The following is a 21,939-nucleotide window of genomic DNA, read 5'->3' as shown; positions in this document are numbered from 1 at the left end:
GCTTTAATTTCACCACCTACCTGTAGATCCAGGGGTGGGAGTTCGATTCCCCACCGTTCCTCCTTAACAGAGGCTGGAGTCGATGATCCACAGGGACCCTTCCAGCGCTACAGTTTTAGGAGGAGGATGACTAACGCTCATGTCTTGCCCATATATAGCCACCTACAATAGTTGCAGCTACTGTACACACCAATTGCCTGTTGATGCTTTCAGGCAAAGGCTCTTGGTAGCAGCGAACTCCCCCCACACACACACAAACACACACACCGAGTGTGATTTATGTCTGTCGACAAGCCCTTGTGTCTGGAGGCAGCGCGATAAGAAAGGCGATCCAGAAATAAGGATGCCATTTGTTCTCCCCCGCCTCCGCTCAGGCTTTCGATGGATGAAGGAGGAGAACAAGTTTCTCGTTGTAAGCCAGGTAATGATTATCAGGAGCAGCAGCAACATGTGCTCGCCCCTGCCAAGGAGAATGCGGGGCTCCCTCGCTTAAGCTACGGACGGGACGAAGCCGCTCTCAGCACTTCCCACCAAGCTCAAGCCCCTCTTCCGACCCTGAGCCGCTTGGATGCCCGGGAGGACAAGAAAAGCCTTTCCGAAAAGGCCGCCGCCGCCGCCTCCGCAACGAAACTACGAATCCCATGAGGCCTCCGCTCTCCTTCCCGCCTTCCGGCCGCCGTACTTCCCCCCGCCCCATAATACCTCGCGTGAAAGTTTCTTCCCTCGGTTGCGAAGGTCGCTTCTGAGAGAGGGAGAGAGAGTTGTACCGTTAGCTTCTTGTTCGCCATGTGGGCCGCCGCCGTTCGTCGCTTCGCCACTTCGGCCATTCGCCGCGGACATTATGAAGATGGCCCGGGGAAGGTAGGCGGGGATGGGGCGGGCGGAGCGTCTCCTACCTCCTCGGTTCGGAGGCTTTCGAGCGGTCGCGGCCCGACCTTGAGCCGTGCTCGGGGAGGGGAGGCGGGCGGAGGCCCGGGCCCGCCGCCGCCGCCGCCGCCTGAGGCGCCTTTGTAACCTCTCCCCCCGAGGCTTGAGCGGGTCGGGCGGAGAGCCGACGTCTCGGGCGTGGAGGGCCGGTTTCAAAAAGAGGGCCTTGTCTTGCGCTGTCGCCAAGCGGGCCTCGGAAAATGGCGGCGCCGAGCCTATGGATTGGTTTCCTTGAAGTAGTGATACCGCTTTCAAAAGGGTACCCAAGGTGGTATACATCATTAAAACACACACAAAAAAAATATTTAAAAGCTAAAAACTGTTAAGTATATAGTACAAGGATTAGAATCAAGCAAAAACTATGCTAAACATGGGAAACGACACCAAGATCTGACCTGTAGATCTCAGAGCTCGCCTAGGGATTATATGGGAATATAAGGAATTTCGGGCTTTTTATTTTTATTTTAATCTTTTATTATTGTTTTTCAAAAGATGAAATTCTCGGAGATGCCCCCCCCACACACACGTTTTTCCTCGGAAAGCTATTTTTGAGCACCATCCAGTCTTGACGTCCTGAAACATGCAAGGTCAGACTTGGACTGCATGCAGCACCTCGTGGCTTGCAGGCCATCGCTGTTCAGCTGGTTTCAGATCTTTCTTATTGGAGAAACTGATCCCAGACCACCTTTCCCTTCAGCCTTTGTAGCTGGAATGTAGCAGGTTGAAAATCCGTAGAATCCACGTATCCGCTGGGGATTAGTTCCAATCGCCATCCCCAGAGGCTGAAAAATGTGGATTGCAGCAAATTCTATTATGCCTAGCAGATTCTGTCATAGCATGGTTTGTGGCTCCCTCTCATGGCCAATTCTGGTAGTCAAATGAAAAAACATTTCTCTAGTGAACACCATAGGTAGGTAGCTTGGTCTTGGGCTCTCTCTAGTGTCCAGTTCTGGTAAGTTCATAAAAAATAGGTGTTTGGGGGATTTTTCTGTAATATTTTTAATATTTTCAGATTGCAGATAAGTGAATCAGTGGATACTGATCCTGCGGATAAGGGACCCTACCAATGCCACATCGTATTTTTGGTGCTGAAAATCTGTATGTGAAAATGGAATAGCAGTTAGGGATAGAGGTGGGTGTTGCAGTTTGAAAGAAACAAAGCCAATCAGCACTCATTGCGGAGAGGTATCTCTCCCCACCCCCTTTTGTGCAGTGTTCTGGGTTGACCAGTTTTCTGTTTTATTACTGGCATAGCCTGCTATTCTTGTGATGCACCATGGTTTCCCACCCTGCGTTACTTGCTTTCCAAGGTACAAATGATGAGACTATAACAGTATGAAAAATGATGATACTGTAAACGCTTTCTGATGTACCCATTGGGCTGTGAGTTTTATTCCAGAAGAAGCTTCACTAGGACAGCATCCAGTTTGAATTGCTCAGTATAAATCATGACATGCATCTTCAGACACTTTGCATATTCAGTGGAACGTTTACCCTTAAAGATGTTCAACTGAAATTGTAAATGAGGTCTTTTGTTATTAGGAGCAAATCTATGTGAGTAACAATACTACCACTCCTTAAACATTTATTAGTGCACATTGGGCTCAGCTTGGAGACAATGAATGGGGTGAGATTTTTTTTTCACCCATCACTTTGATTGTTTTCTGCAGAACTTGGAATCTGTAGCCCTTACATTATTTATTTATTTATTTATTTATTATTTATTTTTTATTTGGTTTATATACTACCCAACTGACAGCCAAGGCCACTGGACGGTTTAAAACAAATAACAAAAAATAACAGAGTAACAAAATAGCAACATTAATACATGGGGTGAAAATCAAAAATTATAAAGCGAAGAGGGTAAAATTATAATACAATAAATACAATTAAAAGCATAGAAAAATAAAACATGGAACATGGCAGTATGATAGAAGTTACATTATTGGACATTATGTGGCATGCATGTAGAATAACTATGCAATACCTATAATAGAATATTAACATTTTTGTTTCCCTAGAACCTCCCTTTTTCTGTGGAAAACAAATGGCGTTTATTGGCAGTTTTCGCAATCGCCTGTGGTACTATCTCTACCCTCACAGTTGTTACAGCAAGAAACCTTGCTCTGAGGACAGCATGAGTGTGCTACAATAGTACGATGAGAGGTAATTATTACTTGGATTGAGTTCCAGTTATCTGAGTGTTATGACTTACTACCCTGTTTCCCTGAAAATAAGAGCTAACCTGAAAATAAGCCCTAGTATGATTTTTCAGGATGCTTGTAATATAAGTCCTACCCCCAAAATAAGCCCCAGTTAAGTGAAACCCCACCCTCTGCCACCGTGCAGCACTATACAGCAACCAGAAGATGACATGACTGTATTTGAATAAATGTAGATTGTTGTACATGGAAAAAAATAAAACATCCCCTGAAAATAAACCCTAATGTGTTTTTGGATCAAAAAATAATATAAGACCCTGTCTTATTTTCAGAAAAACACAGTAGTATTTAGACTGCCTATTAGGGGGCAACATGGATTGTCTTAGAATCACTGTGGTAATATTGCATCCTTTTGTTTTAACATTAAATTGACTGCTACTCAGGAAGCGTGGTCTCTGTGGTGACATTTCAGCTGACTTTGGCCAAAATTCTTAAACCATGTTCATGTTAAGATGTGACATTACACTGGAATTCATCATTTAAGTACACTAGTAGGAAATTTTAGATTCCTCCATCTTGTAGCAATAGGATCTTTAGGCTGAAGTTCTCTTGTTCCTTTTTTCTCAGTGGTAGCAGAGCCACTGTCTTTTCAGTCTTACTATTTCCACAGTACTTCTTTCTGCTGCCTTATAATGTAACTGGTATAACAAGTTGATCTAAGTTTTGATGGAATATTTATATATAATTGGGATGGAATATTTGTAACAACTATGTACCTACTAAAGTGCCATTTACTAATGCTAAGGAAATTCTAGAAGAATAATTAGATATGTGATATAAATGTATAGTCAAGCTTATTGTACAGTGGTGCCTTGACTTACGAACGCCTTGACTTACAAACACAAAAAGGCAGGGGGAAAGGGAAGGAAATTCAGATAGCTAACTAGGTGGCAACAAGGCTGCTTCTTTGTAGCTCTTTCGCCCCAGCAATTAGAGAGTGTGCGATCTGAGGAGGCTGCCTACAACGTATACTTTTTACTTTTTAAAAACTGTTTTGAGTATTTTTGCAGTGTGGTTTTCGGCTGGGGGAGTTATGTTTCTGTGCTGTGATGGGTCTTGGGGGGGTTGTTTGTTTTTTGTGTTTTTCCCCCATTTCCAATTGGGGGGTTGGTTGCTTTTTGGAGTGTTTTTGCTTTGACTTACTGTGCCTTGACATAAGAACAAAAAACAGCCGGAACGAATTAATCGGGTTTCAGTGCATTCCTATGGGAAATGCTGGTTTGACTTACGAATGTTTTGACTTACGAACACCGTTCCGGAATGGATGACGTTTGTAACTCAAGGGACCACTGTACTTAACTAAGTTGGGTGGGGTGGAACGTGGACTGAACCTTTCATATCTGTATGTACTCTTAAAAAACCACAAAGCTCTTGAACTTCAGCCTGGCTGCAGCATGGAAAATGCCAAGTTGTAAACTAGCATAATTTTTTTTCCAGTGGGAACACCTCACTGAATAAGAGAAGACATAGTAATTTGCTATTGTCTGTGTAAGGACTAGGTGGACATAAATTTGAACTTTTTTGGCATGGTCTAGACTTCAGTGTCAATCATAGATGAGTATAGATTTTTTTTATATATCATGTTATAAAAGAACCTTCTAGATAGACCCACCACAGACTTGGAATAGGGCAATAGTTTGCATACCAAAAGTCCCAGACTTTAAATCTCCACATTTGCAGTTGAAAGTGTCTCATGGGACCAATAATTAGAAATACAGTGGTGCCTCGCATAGCGACAATAATCGGTGCAGCAAAAATCCCTGCAAAGCTATTTCGTCACTATGCGATATTAAAAAGCTCATACGAATGCATTGAAACCCCTTCAATGTGTTCCTGTGGGCTTCAGACTCACCTTTAAGCGAAAATCCTCCATATGGTGGCCATTTTGCTGTCCGGTTAGCGAGGAGTCCGTCCCAGAAAACAGTTGGCAGCTTTTTTTTTATCCACGGCCATTTTGGAACCGCCAATCAGCTGTTAAAAAATCATTGCTTTGCGATGATCAGTAAGCGAAACGGTACCAATCATCGCAAAGCGATTTTTCCCCATAGAGAACATCGCAGTGTGATCACAAAAGCGATCGCAAAAAGTTAATCGCTATGCGATTTCGTTGTTAAGTGAGGCACCACTGTATTTTTCTCTACCAACTTGAATACCTGCTGCTAGGTAGAGAAGGTGGTACTGGTCTAGATGGTACAAATAGTCTGATCCAGTCTAAATCAACTAGCTACTTCTACCTTAAACATCTTATTTCACTGTGTAAACATTTTGTGAGCTATAGGTGTAACAAATAGTCATTTCACAAAAGTCCTCCTAATATTAGTAGATGAAAAGGTAGAAAATATTATTGCTCATTTCTAAGAACTTTTTGATTTCCCCTGACTAATATCTTTTTCTTTCAGATTGGAGGTAGAAGAGTACAGCCTCTTTTTCCGTGAAACAAAAAATGTAACTGAAATGGATAACACAACATTTGTTTGTAAATAAAAGGTGGATTCTAAATATAAAGTGCTGTGGACTTTAATTGCGTTTGCCTCTTATTTTTACATTCATGTGCTTAGAGTTGTTTGTGTTAAATACATTGTAAACTATTCAGAGAGTGCTCTAGCACTATGGAGCAGTAAGTCAAAACAACAACATTGTGGACATGAATCTCACAGCTGCTCTAGTCCACTCTGCTAAAGTTTCATTTGAAGATACCTTGCACACCTGACTAGGCTACAGAATTAAACTGATGTATTCCTTAGTTGCTCTCAGTACTTCTAAGTACCATAAGAAATCATAAATTCCAAGATTCTTTAGGATATGGCTTTGACAGTTAAAGTACAGTGGTGCCTCGCAAAATGATGAATTTGCTAGATGATGACTTTTTTTTTGAGCAATGTTATGCTTCCCAAAATGATTGTTCCGATGGGGAATTTTCACTGGACAATGTTTAAGTCCTTGCCTTGCAAGACAGTTTTTTTCCCAACCCTGTTCCCCCCCCCTCCATTGGAACACAATTACATTAGACCTACTTTTTTATCCCAAAAAAGTGGGGGAGAAAGTATGCTGCTGGCTTTCCAGTCTGCCTCCTGGAAAAACACTAACATACACTTTCTCCCCCACTTTTTTGGCATAAAAAAGGTAGATTATATATAATTAATGTGTTCTGATTGGGGAAAAACCATTTTGCAAAGCATTGCCAAAGGGGCTATGGTTGCAAATTTAAATGATAGAGAATAGTAAAAATGGCAAGAAACCAAAATATTTAAAGAAACCATTAAAAAAACAGGAAAATCATAAATGTAATCCCCCCCCATTAACATAAATTATACAAATGAGTTCCCCACATCTGGGAAAACCATAGGGATCAGCAGAGTACAGTGGATGAGCTTCTTCCTAGCCAAACCACTTTTAGGACATGATATTTCCCTTACAAGGTATGAGTTAGAATGGCCCTTGCCTCTCCTACCCCATTCTGTCCCCTAACCCCCCAAGTCATGGCGACCCCCTGGCTGTACCTCCCACTCAGTACAGGGCTGCATAGCCCCAGTCCTGCCAGAGGCCAAGACAGCTCCTCTGTGTTTTGGGGTGCCCTGCAGGACCGCCATCAGAGGCTAAGTGTTCCTCCCACAATCCTCTAGTGCACAGGTATTAGCATAAAGTAGCAAGGGGTCCTGCCCACAATTAGCATAAGGTATTAGCATATGCTAATACCTGTGCACTAGAGGATTGTGGGAGGAACACTTAGCCTCTGATGGGGCTCCCACAGGGCACCCCAAAACACAGAGGAGCTCTCTTGGCCTCTGGCAAGGCTGGGGCTGTGCAGCCCTGTACTGAGTGGAAGGTGCAGCCACAGGGTCACCATGACTTGGGGGGTTAGGGGACAGAATGGGGTAGGAGAGGCAAGGTCCATTCTAACTCATACTTTATATGGGAAATATGTTGTAAAAGTGGTTTTCTTAAGAGGACTTAACATTTTGAGACTATTTCCATTTGATAGTTTTAAAACAATGTTTTTTGTTTAGTGGGGTGTGACCCCATGGATCAGAGCACACCAGGCTTTCCTGTCTTCTTAAAATTAAAAACAACACAGAATCATTATTTTATTTAGATTTTGATTTGTAATGAGGAAGATAACAATCATGCACTATTGATCAACCATAGCAGACTTCTACATAGCAGGTATGGCAAGATGCCTAAACAAAGTTAAGAAGGAATGATACTGCCCTAATAGATACTGAAGACTAAGGGCAGACATGCTTCAGACCTGATGGAACAACTTTAGTTTTATTCAGATCCCAAGATTCACTAACAAGAGACAATTTACCAGTTGTACTGGTGACAGTGGTGGGGCTTTTGAGACAGAAGGAGCAGGATGTTTGAATCCTGCTATAAAAAATAAAATCTGAAGGTTTTGAACATTGTGCTTATGTCATATTAGATATTCCGCGGTCAAGATATTTAGAACTCTTAATTTTGTTTTAACTAAAAATAAACATAGATAAGGCAATCCCTTTGAAGCTGACAATACAGTATGTGGATACTCAGACCAATGAATTTAATCTGTATGCCTACCAAGATTTATAATGTCATTTACTAGGTGCTACTTTACTATGTATAGCTTGTACATGTCCAAGTGACCTTTTCAAGGCTGAGTGGAGTGCTAAGTTTGGTAAATGAGTTGTGTTCCCTCATTTGGCATGACAGATGTTTGATTTCCTTGGCATTTGCAGGAATGCACAATTACACCCAATCTTGCTTTGCCAGGAGGAAAGCTTTGCTATGCACATTAACCATCATTGCAAGATGATGAATCTGGCAGTCTATGTTGTCCTCATATAACTTTATCAATATTTGGGAAGCCATAAGCAGGGTGGAAAGGCTGCTCCTTCCTGACTTACTATGGTCTGGTTCAATCAGGATTTAAGGGGTTTTTCTGAATCAGCTTTCATTGCACCCGTCATAAATACAATAAATATGCAGTATTCTAGTTGTTTGCTCAGTAGAAGCTGAATTGGTTTGTGGGTACTGGCACAGATCTTTAATTGTCCCCAGACTGGATTCTTGCCAGGCAACACAAGGGAAAGCTTTGCTCAGGATTATTTTGTCATCCAGTTATCTTAGGTGTACTGTATTTATTTTTATATACAGAGCACCTTATCCTAAAGATTCATGGTAAGTCACTACTACATTTATCATGTACTGCACATTTTCCTGACAACCCAGGCAACTGGCATGATCTGCTTCTCATTTGAAAAACAAAACAGTGTGAAATAAATTAAATAAATAAATAAATAAGGGTAGATGTGCCAACCTGGATGGTATTACAGAGATTGGGGTAGGTGAAGCTAGGTGCTGTCGGTCTTTCTCAGCTTTTGCCCACCTGGGTTCTCTGTGCAGCAGTACCCGAGACAATGCGGGAGAGAGCATTCCATCATCCTCACCAGGTGTTCACTCTCTGATGGGTCTGAATACATACATCTGAAAGAGGGTATACAGAACAGGGACTCTGCTGGTGTGCTGCCTCCCTTGCCGCACCAGTCTTCCTTCATGCCCCTTCAGAACAGCCAAATGGAATGGTAGCTGAACGTTTCTTCAGCTCTCTCAATGCAGCAGCCATCGTATTTATTTATTTATTTATTTATTTATTTATTTATTTATTTATTTATTTAATATATATCCCGCCCATCTGGTCTATTCGACCACTCTGGTCTATTCCTTCACTACATATGAAAGCAGCAGCATAACTGAGAAGGGAAGAGGCTGCATTCCTCACCCACATCATCTCAGCATCTGCTGCCTGAAGTAACAGGCTCCTTTTGCTGAATGGCTGAAAGGCCATCTAATCCAAATCTGTTTTAAAGATAACAATATATAAGAGAGAAGAGAGTGTTTGTGTTAGGTAGTGCAACAACACCTGGAAGGTAGGAAGTGTTGTACAGTGGGGTCTTGACTTAAGAACGGCTCGAGTTAAGCACATTTTGACTTAAGAACCGCTCTCATAGGAAAATATTGTCTTGACTTACATACTTAGATTTGAGTTAAGAACTGAAAAAAAAACATGTGGGAGGCAGGGAAAGTGCAAAATTTGAACTTTCAGTTAACTGTTGGCCAGTGAAAAGGGTGCCTGTCTGCTTCCTCACTCCTCCCAGCGTTTAGAGAGTGGATTGGGAGACAGTCTTCGGACTGCCTGGTACTGTACTGCCTGGACTGTATTTTCCCTGCCTTCCCTGAACCTTTCTTGACCTAAGAAAAAAAGAAACAAAATATCCCCCTCTAGTGGTCGAAGGCAGAATAGCAGCTTCCCATTAGTTTCTATGGACGGAAAAGAGCAGATATGGATCAAATGGTTTTCAATGCATTCCTATGGGAAATGCAGATTTGACCTGAGAACTTTTTGACTTGAGAACCGCCTTCCAATACGGATTAAGTTCTCAAGTCAAGACCCCACTGTACTGTATTTATGCTAGGTAAAGGTTCCCCTTGACATTTAGTCCAATCGTGTCCGACTCTAGGTCACTGTGCTCATCCTCGTTTCCAAGCCGTAGAGCCAGTGTTTGTCCATAGACGGTTTCTGTGGTCACATAGCCAGCACGACTAGATACAGAACGTCGTTTTACCTTCCCACCATGGTGGTACCTATTTATCTACTCCCATTTACATGCTTTCGAACTGCTAGGTTGGCGAGGAGCTGGGACAAAGCAACAGGAGCTCACTGCGTTGCGTGGATTCGCTCTTACGACTGCTGGTCTTCTGACCATACAGCCCAGAGGCTTCTGCAGTTTAACCCTCAGCGCCACTATGTCCCTAACATATTTCTGCTATATGACAGCTATGTATTCCTAAATGTAGATTTTATGTAAAATCTGAGTCCTGCTTGGTCCTCCTTTTGGTGATATGTAACTGTCCAGTCTGTCTCAAAATCCTTGAAAGGCAGCACAAACAAGAGGTTTATGGAGACTTCCCAGTGGGATGCCATCTCCGGCTGATGGAATTATGTTCAGCTTCATTAGTCACAAGCCCTGCCTGCTTAAGGCACAGGTATACTGTCTCTCTTTGTATGAGTGAACTCGGTAATAACTGCCTGTTATTGTTCTCATTTTTTGCTTTGCTCTGCTTTTTTCTCCCTTTAGTTTTGCTCACAGTGGGGAAGTTAATTGGTTTAGTATAAAAGTTCTTTGCCACACTCCCAATGAGAGATCAAATGAGCTGAAGAATAAAGAGGACATAGCTGTAATGTAATGGGGCATAGCTGTCAATGGCAAAACAGAACTGGAGACAGGCAACGAACAAATAGCAAAAGAACAGATCACCCTTCTGCTGTAGCCGCCCACTTCCCACTCCTTAAAAGGGAGCAACTGCCAGTGCTTACAACCTGTTGTTGTTGCCCCCGCACTGCCGTGGTCACTGGTAGTGCAATTGCTGAAACAGGTGGTAGCAGCAACAGCATTTAATATAGGCTTGCCATCAGCCAGCACTTTGTTTGTTTAGTCATTTAGTCGTGTCCAACTCTTCGTGACCCCATGGACCAGAGCATGCCAGGCCCTCCTGTCTTACACTGCCTCCCAAAATTGGGTTAAATTCATGTTGGTCACTTCAATGACACTGTCCAGCCATCTCATCCTCTGTCGTCCCCTTCTCCTCCTGCCTTCACACTTTCCCAACATCAGGGTCTTTTCCAGGGAGTCTTCTCTTCTCATGAGAATCATGTGAATTGAATTTGTCCATTTTAGTTCACTGAAGCCCAGGATGTCAATGCTTATTCTTGCCATCTCCTCCTGTTTGACCACATCCAGTTTACCAAGGTTCATAGATCTTACATTCCAGGTTCCTATGCAGTATTTTTCTTTGCAGCATCGGAATTTCCTTTCACTTCCAGGCACGTCCACAGCTGAGCATCCTTTCGGCTTTGGCCCAACCACTTCATTAGCTCTGGAGCTACTTGTACTTGTCCTCCGCTCTTCCTCAGTAGAATGTTGGATGCCTTCTGACCTGAGGGTCCCATCTTCCAGCGTCATATCTTTTAGCCTTTTGTTTCTGGTCATGGAGCTTTCTTGGCAAAGATACTGGAGTGGCTTGCCACTGCCTGCTCCAGGTAGATTGTGCTAAGTCAGAACTCTCCACTATGACCTGTCCGTCTTGGGTGGCCCTGCATGGCATAGCCCATAGCTTCACTGAGTTACTCAAGCCCCTTCGCCATGACAAGGCAGCAATCCATGAAGGGCTAGCACTAGCCAACTAGTTTCAGCATGCACGGTTGTCCCCTTAGCTCAAAATCAGTAGAGTCAAATCTATACCCCCTTTCTCTACCTTCTTCAGGAAATCTAACTGCAGAGGGGAAATGGAGGTGCCCACTTCCTGTCATAATTGTGCTCTGCCCTTTGCAGTCTTGTCTTTATTAAACCAGGAACAAGCCTCACTGAATTCAACAGAGTAGTCATGTAGAAGATTGCACTGCAAGGAAACAAAACTTTAATTATGCACTAGTTTTCAAGATTAAGGACTCCAATATGGTGTACAACTGTCTTCATAGGGAAACAATAACTGCTACTCACCACCTCCCCTGTTTGTACAGCTGTAAGCTGGCTGGTCAGCTTCGTGAGTTAGGTATCTGACGGTGGAGCTAGAGGTTAAAAAACCTGATCCCACAGCATGTGTCCCAGGAACAGATCTGGCTTGTGTGGTCTTGGGCGAGCTGCACAGTCCCAGGGCACCAACAGAACAAGGAAAACCACTGTTGAGTGCTCTCGATCTAGAAAATCCTGAGAAATGACTTGACAACATGCAATTAAGGTAAATTCAGCAACGCGAGTGTCACCTGTTACTTTAAGTTAACTCATTCACACAGAAAAAAATCCTTTATAGTATACAAGTGAAAACATTCCTTCATTTATTTATTTTGAATATTTACTTACTGCCTCACAGACACCACTCTGGGCTTTAACAATATTTCGCTTTCTGTAGCCTAAAGACTCACTCTTTTTCCTCATCATTTTACATTCAAAACATCTGCAGCAGAAGTAAGCCAATAAAATACCCTCATCCCAATGCTGTTTCTATTCTTTCCTCACACTCCTTTTCTTTCTCACTGGTCCCTTTCTCTCTTTCCCAGAGTTTCATCCAGCCTTCTCACTCCTATTTCTTTCTCCCTTTTACAGGCACCAAGATATAGCCCTCCCCAACTTGTTGTATTTGATTTCTCTCAAATTTAATTAGCCAGATTTATGTATTATACACTCACCTTGCAGATAAAAGAGGGCGGTTATGAAAGGGGTTACCCATCCACCCACACTCACCTACACAGAGCCAATTTCCCACTCAGAGGCACTCCTTTCAGAATTGTTTTATACCTAGGAAGGTTGGCTTGGCCTTGATTGTTTCTCTCTCTTTCTCTCTCACACACACACACTTTCACCTCCCTGCTCTCTTTGCAGGAAAAATGCAGTTAGATAAAGCGGTTGCTTCTGCTGCTGCCTTTACCCTAGGGAAGAGAAAACAAGAAGCACCATTTGCTTACTACCACATTTACATTTCAACTCTGCCCCCAGTCTTAAATCCTGCATCCTTAAAAGCTGCACCCAAAATCAGCTGCAAATATTTGGACCAAATCTCACAGCTTCCTGCTTTTCAGGAGTTCCTTACTCTTGAGAAGCCCTTTCTCCTGAAGAGGCTGGTGTCTGTCTCCAGTGACTCGAAGTATTACTGCAGACTTCAGACGCAATTTACATGCTTAAAATTAATTAGCCCATTTAAAAAAATAAAACAATTCCTTGATGTACACCCTTGCTGTTTCTTTTGTGTCCCTGCCAGGTTTCAAGTGTCCAAGGCCAGAATACTCTTTGCTAATACTATTTAATAGTAAAAGGGATAGTGAAAAATACATGCAATTGTCCTTCCCTAGCATTTCGATAAGGGAGTATTCACTACTCTTGATTCAAAAATAAACTGAAATACGGTATGTTGCCTCTTTCCATTAGCAAATTTCAAATCTAATTCATTTTAACAAATTAGTTTCTTTCACTGGTTGGAGTAATTTTCTGCCCTCTCTAGGATAAAAATGTTCTAGAAGTGAGGAAATATACATAAAGGAAGCAACTGAATTGTTTATAGCCAATGAGCCTCAGAGTTCTTGTTTCCAGCTCCATGAAGGTCTCTTTAAGTCTGCTTTGTACGTGTTGCCAGACAGCGAGGTTGTAGAGGGGGAAAGGGACACAAGTAAGCTCTGGAATTTTGGAGTAACTTCTCTTCCGTCAAAGACACTGATGATGATGCCTTTCCCAGGGCAACCTGTAACTTGAGAAGAGGAGAAAGACAACGTACCTTGGGTCTTTTTAAAGAGAAAGGTGGGTTGGATAGATAGATAGATAGATAGATAGATAGATAGATAGATAGATAGATAGATAGATAGATAGATAGATAGATAGATAGATAGATAGATAGATAGATAGATAGATAGATTCTTACAAACTCTTCATTGCTGGCAGTATTTTTTAAACTGTATCTGTGACACAGTAGGCAGAAACCCTTCTATGTAGTTTACAATTAAATTTCCAGTAATGACTAATGCCCATGGGAGATAAAAAAGAGTTAGAGAAACACCTTTCATTTTATAGATTTTGCAGATTTACCTTTTTTTTTCTTTTTAGGAACATGATATGTCATTTGGAGACCCTGTTTTGGGAACATAGAGGAAACTTACACATACACATTGCCCATCGTAGCTCAACAGAAGAACGTGTTTGTTTTTATTACATAGTTCCTTCATTACTTTTATATTTCTAATTATATAAATGAAAGAACAATTACTGCCTTGTTTCTCTTTGATTTATTTAGTCCCGTGTCCCTTTACCTAACTATATTGTAAAATAAACTAGACTGCATGGGTCATTTATAGTGTGATTTAATAAGATGCCTTTTACATGTGCCCTGCAGGGAGATGTAAAGTTTGCAGGTAGCAAGTGAAAAGCAATCCTTCCCTCCACCCCGGGGTTCTTTATTTTTGTTCCTAAGATTCTGCATAACAGGCAATTTAAAGCTAGAATGCACAAACCATTATTAAAGGACAGCCTACTCAGAAAGAACTTCAAAACCCAGCAGAGAAAATGATGATCGCATGTCAAAATGAGGGAGGTCATGAATGCAAGCTTGACTGGTTCCTAATTTCCTGTGAAAATTGCCATGCAAATTGTGTTATGACTTCCACCCCTGCCAGTTTGTCAAATGGTAAATATTTATCCCATTGCAGCAAAGGCTATAAACATACACAGTGGCAAAAATGGGGAAGATAACCATAACAAGAGACCTCAGAAGCTGGTTTTCTAATATATATTTGTCCTCGGCCATCATTTTCAAGACTTATCTCTGTTGCTATTTAAACTTTAAAGCCTTGAACAGCAGTAAAGTGGTTTAAAGACCAAGTACTTTAAAGACCACTTTTTTTTCAGCACAAGCCTGGTTGCTCAGAAAGAGCTCAGGCAGACTCTACTCTGAAATTCAGATGAGCACATGAAGATCAAGGATGGGATCACTGGTTTCAATCTGGCTGTCCCATCTATGGCTGGATCCCAAAGTGCTCCCTTTGTGTTAAGAGGAGAAAGACAATGTATGATCTGTTTGTTAATCAAGCAACATTATCTCTCATTAGTTGAAGAATGTCTTAAAGGTGGTGTGGGGAATACTATTAGTTTGCACATTGCAAGAGAGATCCCATCGCATCAGTCACTGTAATTAGTAGATTAAAACTCCCTTCTGTTGAAATGCCTATTTCAATTTGTCATAAGGTAAATGAAAAACTTCTGTCCTCTAGGATAGATATAAAGATTGTGTTTTATTCTTTTGCTGCAACTTCAGCTCCAAAGAAAGATACAGCGACAATTAGATGATTTACGTTAGAGAATGTAGCTCTAGATAGCTCAGGCAATGCTGATGAATTTATTTATTTATTTACTTAAGACTATGGTCACACACTGGCAATAAGAACCACATTTAAGCATCATTTAAATTGATTTAGATTTTGTTGTTCAAATAACACAAGGGTGAAATCAATTTATATGGGCTGCAAAGCGAGTTTTTTCAACTGACCCGCAGGGGCTTTTTAAAATATATTGCTTCTAAAACTGATAAAGTTCAATGTGGTTTTGTAGAAATGAGTCAATTTCAGCAGTGTAGACTCCAAAACCAGTTTGAATAACCAGAAATAAATCAATTTCTATTCAGTGCATGTGAATGCAGCCACCAATTTAAATACCACATGACTTGAAGATGATTTTCAAAAAGCCTGAACAGAAATTTGTTCCAATTGCCGGTGTGACCCCAGCTTTACATACTTACTACCTCTGTGCCTATATATACCTATATACTTACAGTATATGCTTTTATTTAAAGCATATAAAACATGTTAAATCAATCATTAAGAATTATTAAACCAAGAGGAATTCAAATATATGTAAGATTATAAAAACATATATTAATATTGAACACTATACCATGAGCCATTCCATAAAGTACAGTATCCATATTTGGACAACACACACCAGCTCAAAAAGAAATGCTCTTCCTTTGGAAAGGTTAGCAAGGAAGGGGCCAAATGAGCCTTGAAGAAAGTCTGGGAGCAACCAATGAAAAAAAGCCCTCTCTTGTGTCCACAGCAGGTGAAACTTTAAAGGCAGTGGGGACCAAATGGTAGATGTTGTAGTCCTGTAGGCCCACATATTCTCCAACTCTGATCTAGAAAGTACAACCTTCACTCACTCCCTCACTCACTCTCACTCATCTCTCTCTCTCTCTCTCTCTCTCTCACACACACACACACACACACACTGCATGTGCTGGTGTTCTTAATACTATCAAAAAGAAAGAAAACCCAGTATGGTTCAGTGGATATAGCATCTAGAACTATTTTTGGTGGTTCCTATCTTTGGGTAACAAATTGCCAGTCAAAATACGCTCTTCTCAGATATTGCATTTCACATATTGTAAGGCAAATACAGTGGTGCCCCGTATAGCGAGGTTAATCCGTTCTGGATTAACCTTCGCTATACGAAAACATCGCTGTGCGGGTAAGGAAAGCCTATTGGAACGCATTAAACTTAGTTTAATGCGTTCCAATAAGCGTCCAAACTTACCCCTCCAGCAATGTTTTCGCGTCCGGCGGCCATTTTGGAGCCGCTGAACAGCTGATCGGCGGCTCCAAAATGGCCACCGGATGACCCGAAATGGCCCCTATCAGTGTTTTCGCGCCCTCCCCTTGCTTACGGAGGTCGCGAAAACGCTGCGGGGGGCATTTCGGGCCATCCGCGGCCATTTTGGAGCCGCCGATCAGCTGTTCGGTGGCTCCAAAATGGCCGCCGGAGCCCCAATCGTCGCAAAGCGAGTGCGGCGATTGGGGCTGATCCGTATAGCGATCCCCAAAAAGGGATCGCTATACGGATTCTTCGTTAAACGGTGCGCTCGTTAAGCGAGGCACCACTGTATTTAATTTCTTTATATAGTAGCTAACATTTTTCAACATACTTTGTTTTATATATTTACACACTATCTTTCTCACACTACACACACACACACAAACCATTAGGGGCTCCAAAAGATCCCATTTTTTAACAATCTTGCTCTCTTTTTTGCAAACTAGTCCATAGATTCCTTTACTAAACCAACCCATCTCTTATTTACTCTCCCTCTTTCTGCTGCCTTCAGCTTTTTGAACATTATTGACTTTTCCAGCAAGTCTTGCCTTCTCATGACTTTTGCTTCCAGAGATATTTCAGGCTTGATTTGCTCTAGGATCCATTTATTCATCTTTCCGGCCATCCAGAGTATCCACAAAGCTCTTCTCTAGCACCACATTTCAAACAAATCGATATTTTTCCTATCACCTTTCTTCACTGTCCAACTTTCCCATCAATACGTGGTCACTGGGAATACCATAGTGCGAATGATAACCTCTGCCTCCAATGATACATCCTTACATTTAATGATCTTCCCTAGTTCTTTCACACCTACCCTTTTGAAACTCAGTCTTCTCATTTCATGAGTGCAGTCTCCATTTGGACTGAAAGAAACAAGATATAAAAAGCTGTTAATAATTTCAATTTATTCATTGTCAACATTAAAGTTACATAGTTATCCTGTAAATTTTTGTCTCCTTAACGATCAATAACAATAGATAGCTCAGCTAATACTAATGTGCCATCAAGTCCATTCTGACTTACGGTGACTCTTCTCAGGGTTTTTCAGGTAGAGGATACTTTGAAGTAGTTTGCCATTCACTTCTTCCGAGTGTCCCCTGGGACAGTGCAGCTTCCCCAAGGCTACACAGGCTGGCTCTTCTTCCTGGAGGCACAGTGAGAAATCAGACTCCCGATCTCTGGCTCCTTTGAGCTATCCATCCAGCATTTTCACATGCTAAATTAACACTATGGGGTATCCGGACTTTAAACTATTGGAAGAAATACTTTCTACACAGAGTTTGGACAGACCAAGGGCTTCTTACTCTAGACAAACTAACTGAATATGATGGTGAATTTTTGTCATTTTCTAGTCTGAAAGCTAAGCTTGACTTGTCAACCCCAGCTGAATAGCAGCAGCTACAATGGTAACATTTGCTGGTATCTAAATAATGGTCTAGCAGTACTAAATGCTTGTCAATCTCCTGTACTCTTGGAAATGCTCACTGAATCACTTCCAGAGAAGAAACCTACAAATACATCTCTTCCAGATATTCTTTGGGGTTCCACGTTTGGCATAGAATGCCTACTATAAACCAGCTTCTATATATATGATCCTCTTTGGTTGAAAGTATCACTGGAAAGGCTGGTTCAGTCTTTCTTCTCTCCCTCTCCCATAGATTGTATGTATGTAACTGTGTTACAGATCAATATTATACAATTTATGTATAAAAGTGGAGCAGCTTGTGAACTGAGGTGAGAGTGTTCGTCCCAAATTCTCATCTCGCTGCTTTGTTCTGGAGCAGTGCGTGATTACATGCTGAAACTGAATTTTATATTCTTGCTGATCAAACAGATATAAATCTAGCTTATAAGTGTTAGTAATTTCATTTGTTTTAATGAAAAGGTTAAGTTTACATTCCTCTGTGAATTATATTTTAGTACGGGAATTCCTGCAGTGAGATTAACAAGTGTCTTTCTCCTGGTTTATTCTCTTTTTTTAAATAATTCAGGCAGGCAATGTGCAGTTTCTAGTTCTTATGAAAGTGTACCTACACAACAGGTGAAACTGTGAATTCCCCCAGGTCCTGGCATATACACTATCTCCAGCTATTTCTGTGTATTTAATATAAGAAGAAATGTGCATCTGTTATATGTTTTATATGCATATGTTATATGCTTTGGGCAGAGCTAAGCTGATAGCTTTGATGTCACTATCATCATTACCACCACTATCATGATTGTCACTAGCAATAATAGCAGTGGCAGTAACACTACGCAGTTTGTAATTACTGTTTTGCACTGTGAAAGACAGAAGATGTGTGCATATAGATAAAAATGCTGAATACATAGCAATATCACCACCACCACTCACTATCATGCATTATACTTCAATGTGACTTTGCTTTTTACCTATGACAAGCTGTATCTTGAGAAATGGTAGGTTGACATTGCCATGAACTGGATCCTACATTTTCCTTCATCCCCTGGAGGAGTGGGCAAGTTGCAAGGATGGATAACTGTCTACCTGTTGTCTGCCTGTAGGGCAGAGACCTACAGAAATGAAAGAAGAAGAAAAAAGAGGAAACAAAAGGTGGTTAAGGGGTGGGTGGGTGGGTGCGTTAAATAGTGCAGGGAGGCCCTGTGACCTATTTAAAGAGTGAATTTCTACTGCTTAGAAATCCCAAACAATTTCCTTTGGAGTGGAGTGTATAGCACCTGGTATGAACAACGACTTGTGCAATCTGCAACATATCCTGCACTAGGGAGCTTGAAATTGTATGATGATGTCCAGCTCATACTGCAAGATTTTAGGAGTACAATTTCATGAGACATGACAAATTACATCTTGTGAGAGGGCTGTGTAAGGCCCAGAGTTTGTGACATCAGCCATTTTGGGCCAGTCCAACAGTACAAACAGATTGCACTGCTAAGAGGAACTTTCCTTGAGAATTTTTTGTGAGTCTTCAGTGGCAGCAGAATAGCCCATTCAATTACTGGCCAGATCAGTGGAATGCCCTGGTGATCAGCCATTGGTTTGGGTGGGTAGGTTGGGGAACCTTGGCCCACCAAGGTTTCAGTGGGGGGGGTGGTATTTGGCATCCCTCTTCTATTGATTGTTAACCCATGATGCTTTTTTCCTGCAACCTCCACCATCTCTGTTTCCACACAGCCGTTCTATTCTGACACCATTTCTAAGAAGGTACAATTAATCTTTTTTTTTTTCTGGAGAAAAAGGACCAAGGAGGCCTCAGAAAAAGCCTGGGGGGGCTGCAAGCTTTCCCAGGACCACACTTGGACCACCTTCAGTTGAACAGAAAGACTTCTTCCCTCAGAGGAGGTCTCATCTATTAGAGGAAGTAAACTTTTCGATGTTTCCTGGTCACAGGAGATTTTGTGGCTCTAAAGATCGTGTCGGATCATGACTACCAACATTCTTGGTCATTGACCATGCATGCCAGAGCTGGTAGGAATCAGAGTTCAACAACACCTGGAGGGCCACAGATGCCCTGCAGATGTACAAGATGCAGGCCTTCCTCTCTATTCTATGCACTCTTAAAAGCACAGTTGCTGGTACTGTATCAACAAAACACTATCACCTTCTCCTTGTGACTACAGTTTAAGGAGTCCTGTTGGAGGCTTTCATCTTTTAAAATGTTGTAGAGAAGTATTTGTCCCCCTCTATACCTATTTACTCTACACTCACTGTATATCTGTAGTAACAGGGGAAGCACAGCTCCCGCTTCGGCTTCTTGACACTTCGATCATCGATAAATATGAATGAATTTTATTGGTGTCCATAACAGCCTTAATGAACTTGCAGTACTGCATATTGCTGTTATTATTTATTAGAATAAAAAGTAGAAGTGATAAATCCATTTATACAGGGCTCTTTCCTGGCTCATAAAACTGTAGCCTTGCACTGAGGCCAGTCCAGAAGATGGGTGGCAAATCTGATTTTCTGTCTTGGAACAAGAGATCCTATAATTGAAACATCAGTAAGAGTTGATTGTGTGATCATGTCAGCAGAGGTATAATCAAAGCAGCAACTCTCAGAGTGAATCGTCAAGCATTGTGATTTGGTACCATGGTGCATTTTTGGGGAGTTCGATTCCCCGCTGTACTGCCTTGACAGGGGCTGGACTCAATGATTCGTAGGATCATTTTCGGCTCTGCAGTTCTAAGATTTATTATTCAAAAATACCAGGCACAGTCAATCAAAATTATAAAAACATTGACTGTCATTATATAACAGATACAAGTTTTTATTATTATTATTATTATTATTATTATTATTATTATTATTATTATTATTATTATTATTATTATTATTATTATTATTATTATTATTATTATTATTATTTAGTTTCATAGTTGATGATGATCCTTATGCATCATCAGCAGGTCAAAGCAGCTGTCTGTATTCTATTTCTGAGGAGAAAATTATCTCACTGTTACTTCTTACAAATACTGCTTTTATTTTCTTTAATCAACCATGATGGAAGATTTTGTTTCAGAAAAAGAAAAAGAAACCCCACTCTGCAGTGCAATCTTAACAGAATGTGTAGAGAGGGATGGGATGAGGCTGAGCTACCATCACATTTGGGACAGAATGTGGCTTCCTGTGGGGCTACACTGTTTCCCTCTGCCAAGCTCCTTGCTCTGGACAAGCCAGCATTCAGCCTGGAGAACTGTGTTGCCAGGGGAGATCCATCAGAAGAAGAAGAAAAATGGAGCAGGGGAAGAGCAAAGGTATAGAAGATTTAAGCGTCATCTAAATCTCCCATTCCAGGGACTCAGAAAAGTTTTTACTTTTGTGAACTGAAACTCCCATGGGCCATGCTGGTGGGGAATTCTGGAAGTTGTACTATAGGAAAATAACCTCTACAAGTTCTGCCAAGGTCATGTCACCTTTCAAGGCATAAAGTTACACCAGGGCAATTTGCTGGGGCATCCAGACCTTTTCTAATGAATTAAGTGCAAGGGAAACAGTGCAGTAATCCCAAATTTCTTCATGCTCCCATACCCACAGTGGCTCTGATATTCTTTCCCTTTCATCTCCTCCACTCCAATACCACACACATGGTGCTCACCAAACTCTGTTTTTGGCTGCTCCTATGTGGCCTTGTCAGGTACATGGTGTGCCCAAGGAATTTAAAGCAAAAGAGTCTTTTGTGGCTGTTGCCACTCCTGCTACTGCCATCACCTCCTCTTTGCCTTGCCGTGGCTCAGTCTCTTCCAGTGCCTTCCCTCCGGGTGACAGCCCCAGCAAAACAGATCAATTAAAAAATCAACTAAAAGTACAAATGCTGTTAAAACTAACTAAATTGTAAGCTCTTCAGGACTTCATTAAGTTAAATCACAGTATTAATAGTATTTGACCTTGGTTGAAAGATTCATTTAATCAGTTAAAAAATAATAGTTTGCTTCAAGAACGAATACACACCTGGTATTCTGGATAGCACTTCATATATCTGAGGAAAACTGAGGTATAATCCACAAAAGTTCATGCTATCAGATATTTGTTAAAAGAGCCACCGGACTTTTTATTGGTTTTGCTGCAAGAGACTAGCAAAAACTACCCTGTGGAATTTGTTCCAACTACAGTGGTGCCTCTCATTACGATGTTAATTCGTTCCAGCGAA

The 21,939-nt window shown here is 41.4% G+C and overlaps 1 protein-coding gene and 1 non-coding gene across 2 annotated transcripts; both read left to right on the top strand.

Annotated features, from left to right (window-relative positions):
* Positions 1–694: 694 nt before the first annotated feature.
* COX7C (cytochrome c oxidase subunit 7C) lies at positions 695–5,654 on the top strand. The gene is made up of 3 exons (XM_020783788.3): positions 695–861; positions 2,949–3,093; positions 5,549–5,654. The coding sequence occupies exons 1-2, from the start codon at positions 787–789 to the stop codon at positions 3,066–3,068; spliced, it is 195 nt and encodes a 64-aa protein (XP_020639447.1). The 5' UTR covers positions 695–786; the 3' UTR covers positions 3,069–3,093; positions 5,549–5,654.
* LOC140705281 (small nucleolar RNA Z39) lies at positions 2,238–2,299 on the top strand. Its single transcript, XR_012084709.1, has one exon. It is a non-coding gene; the product is annotated as a small nucleolar RNA Z39 (small nucleolar RNA).
* Positions 5,655–21,939: the final 16,285 nt, after the last annotated feature.

This window comes from Pogona vitticeps, chromosome 2 (assembly GCF_051106095.1).
Source record: "Pogona vitticeps strain Pit_001003342236 chromosome 2, PviZW2.1, whole genome shotgun sequence".
Taxonomy (NCBI): Eukaryota; Metazoa; Chordata; class Lepidosauria; order Squamata; family Agamidae; genus Pogona; species Pogona vitticeps.
Note: the sequence above shows the minus strand (reverse complement) of the source record. Positions and strands in the feature narration are given on the sequence as shown.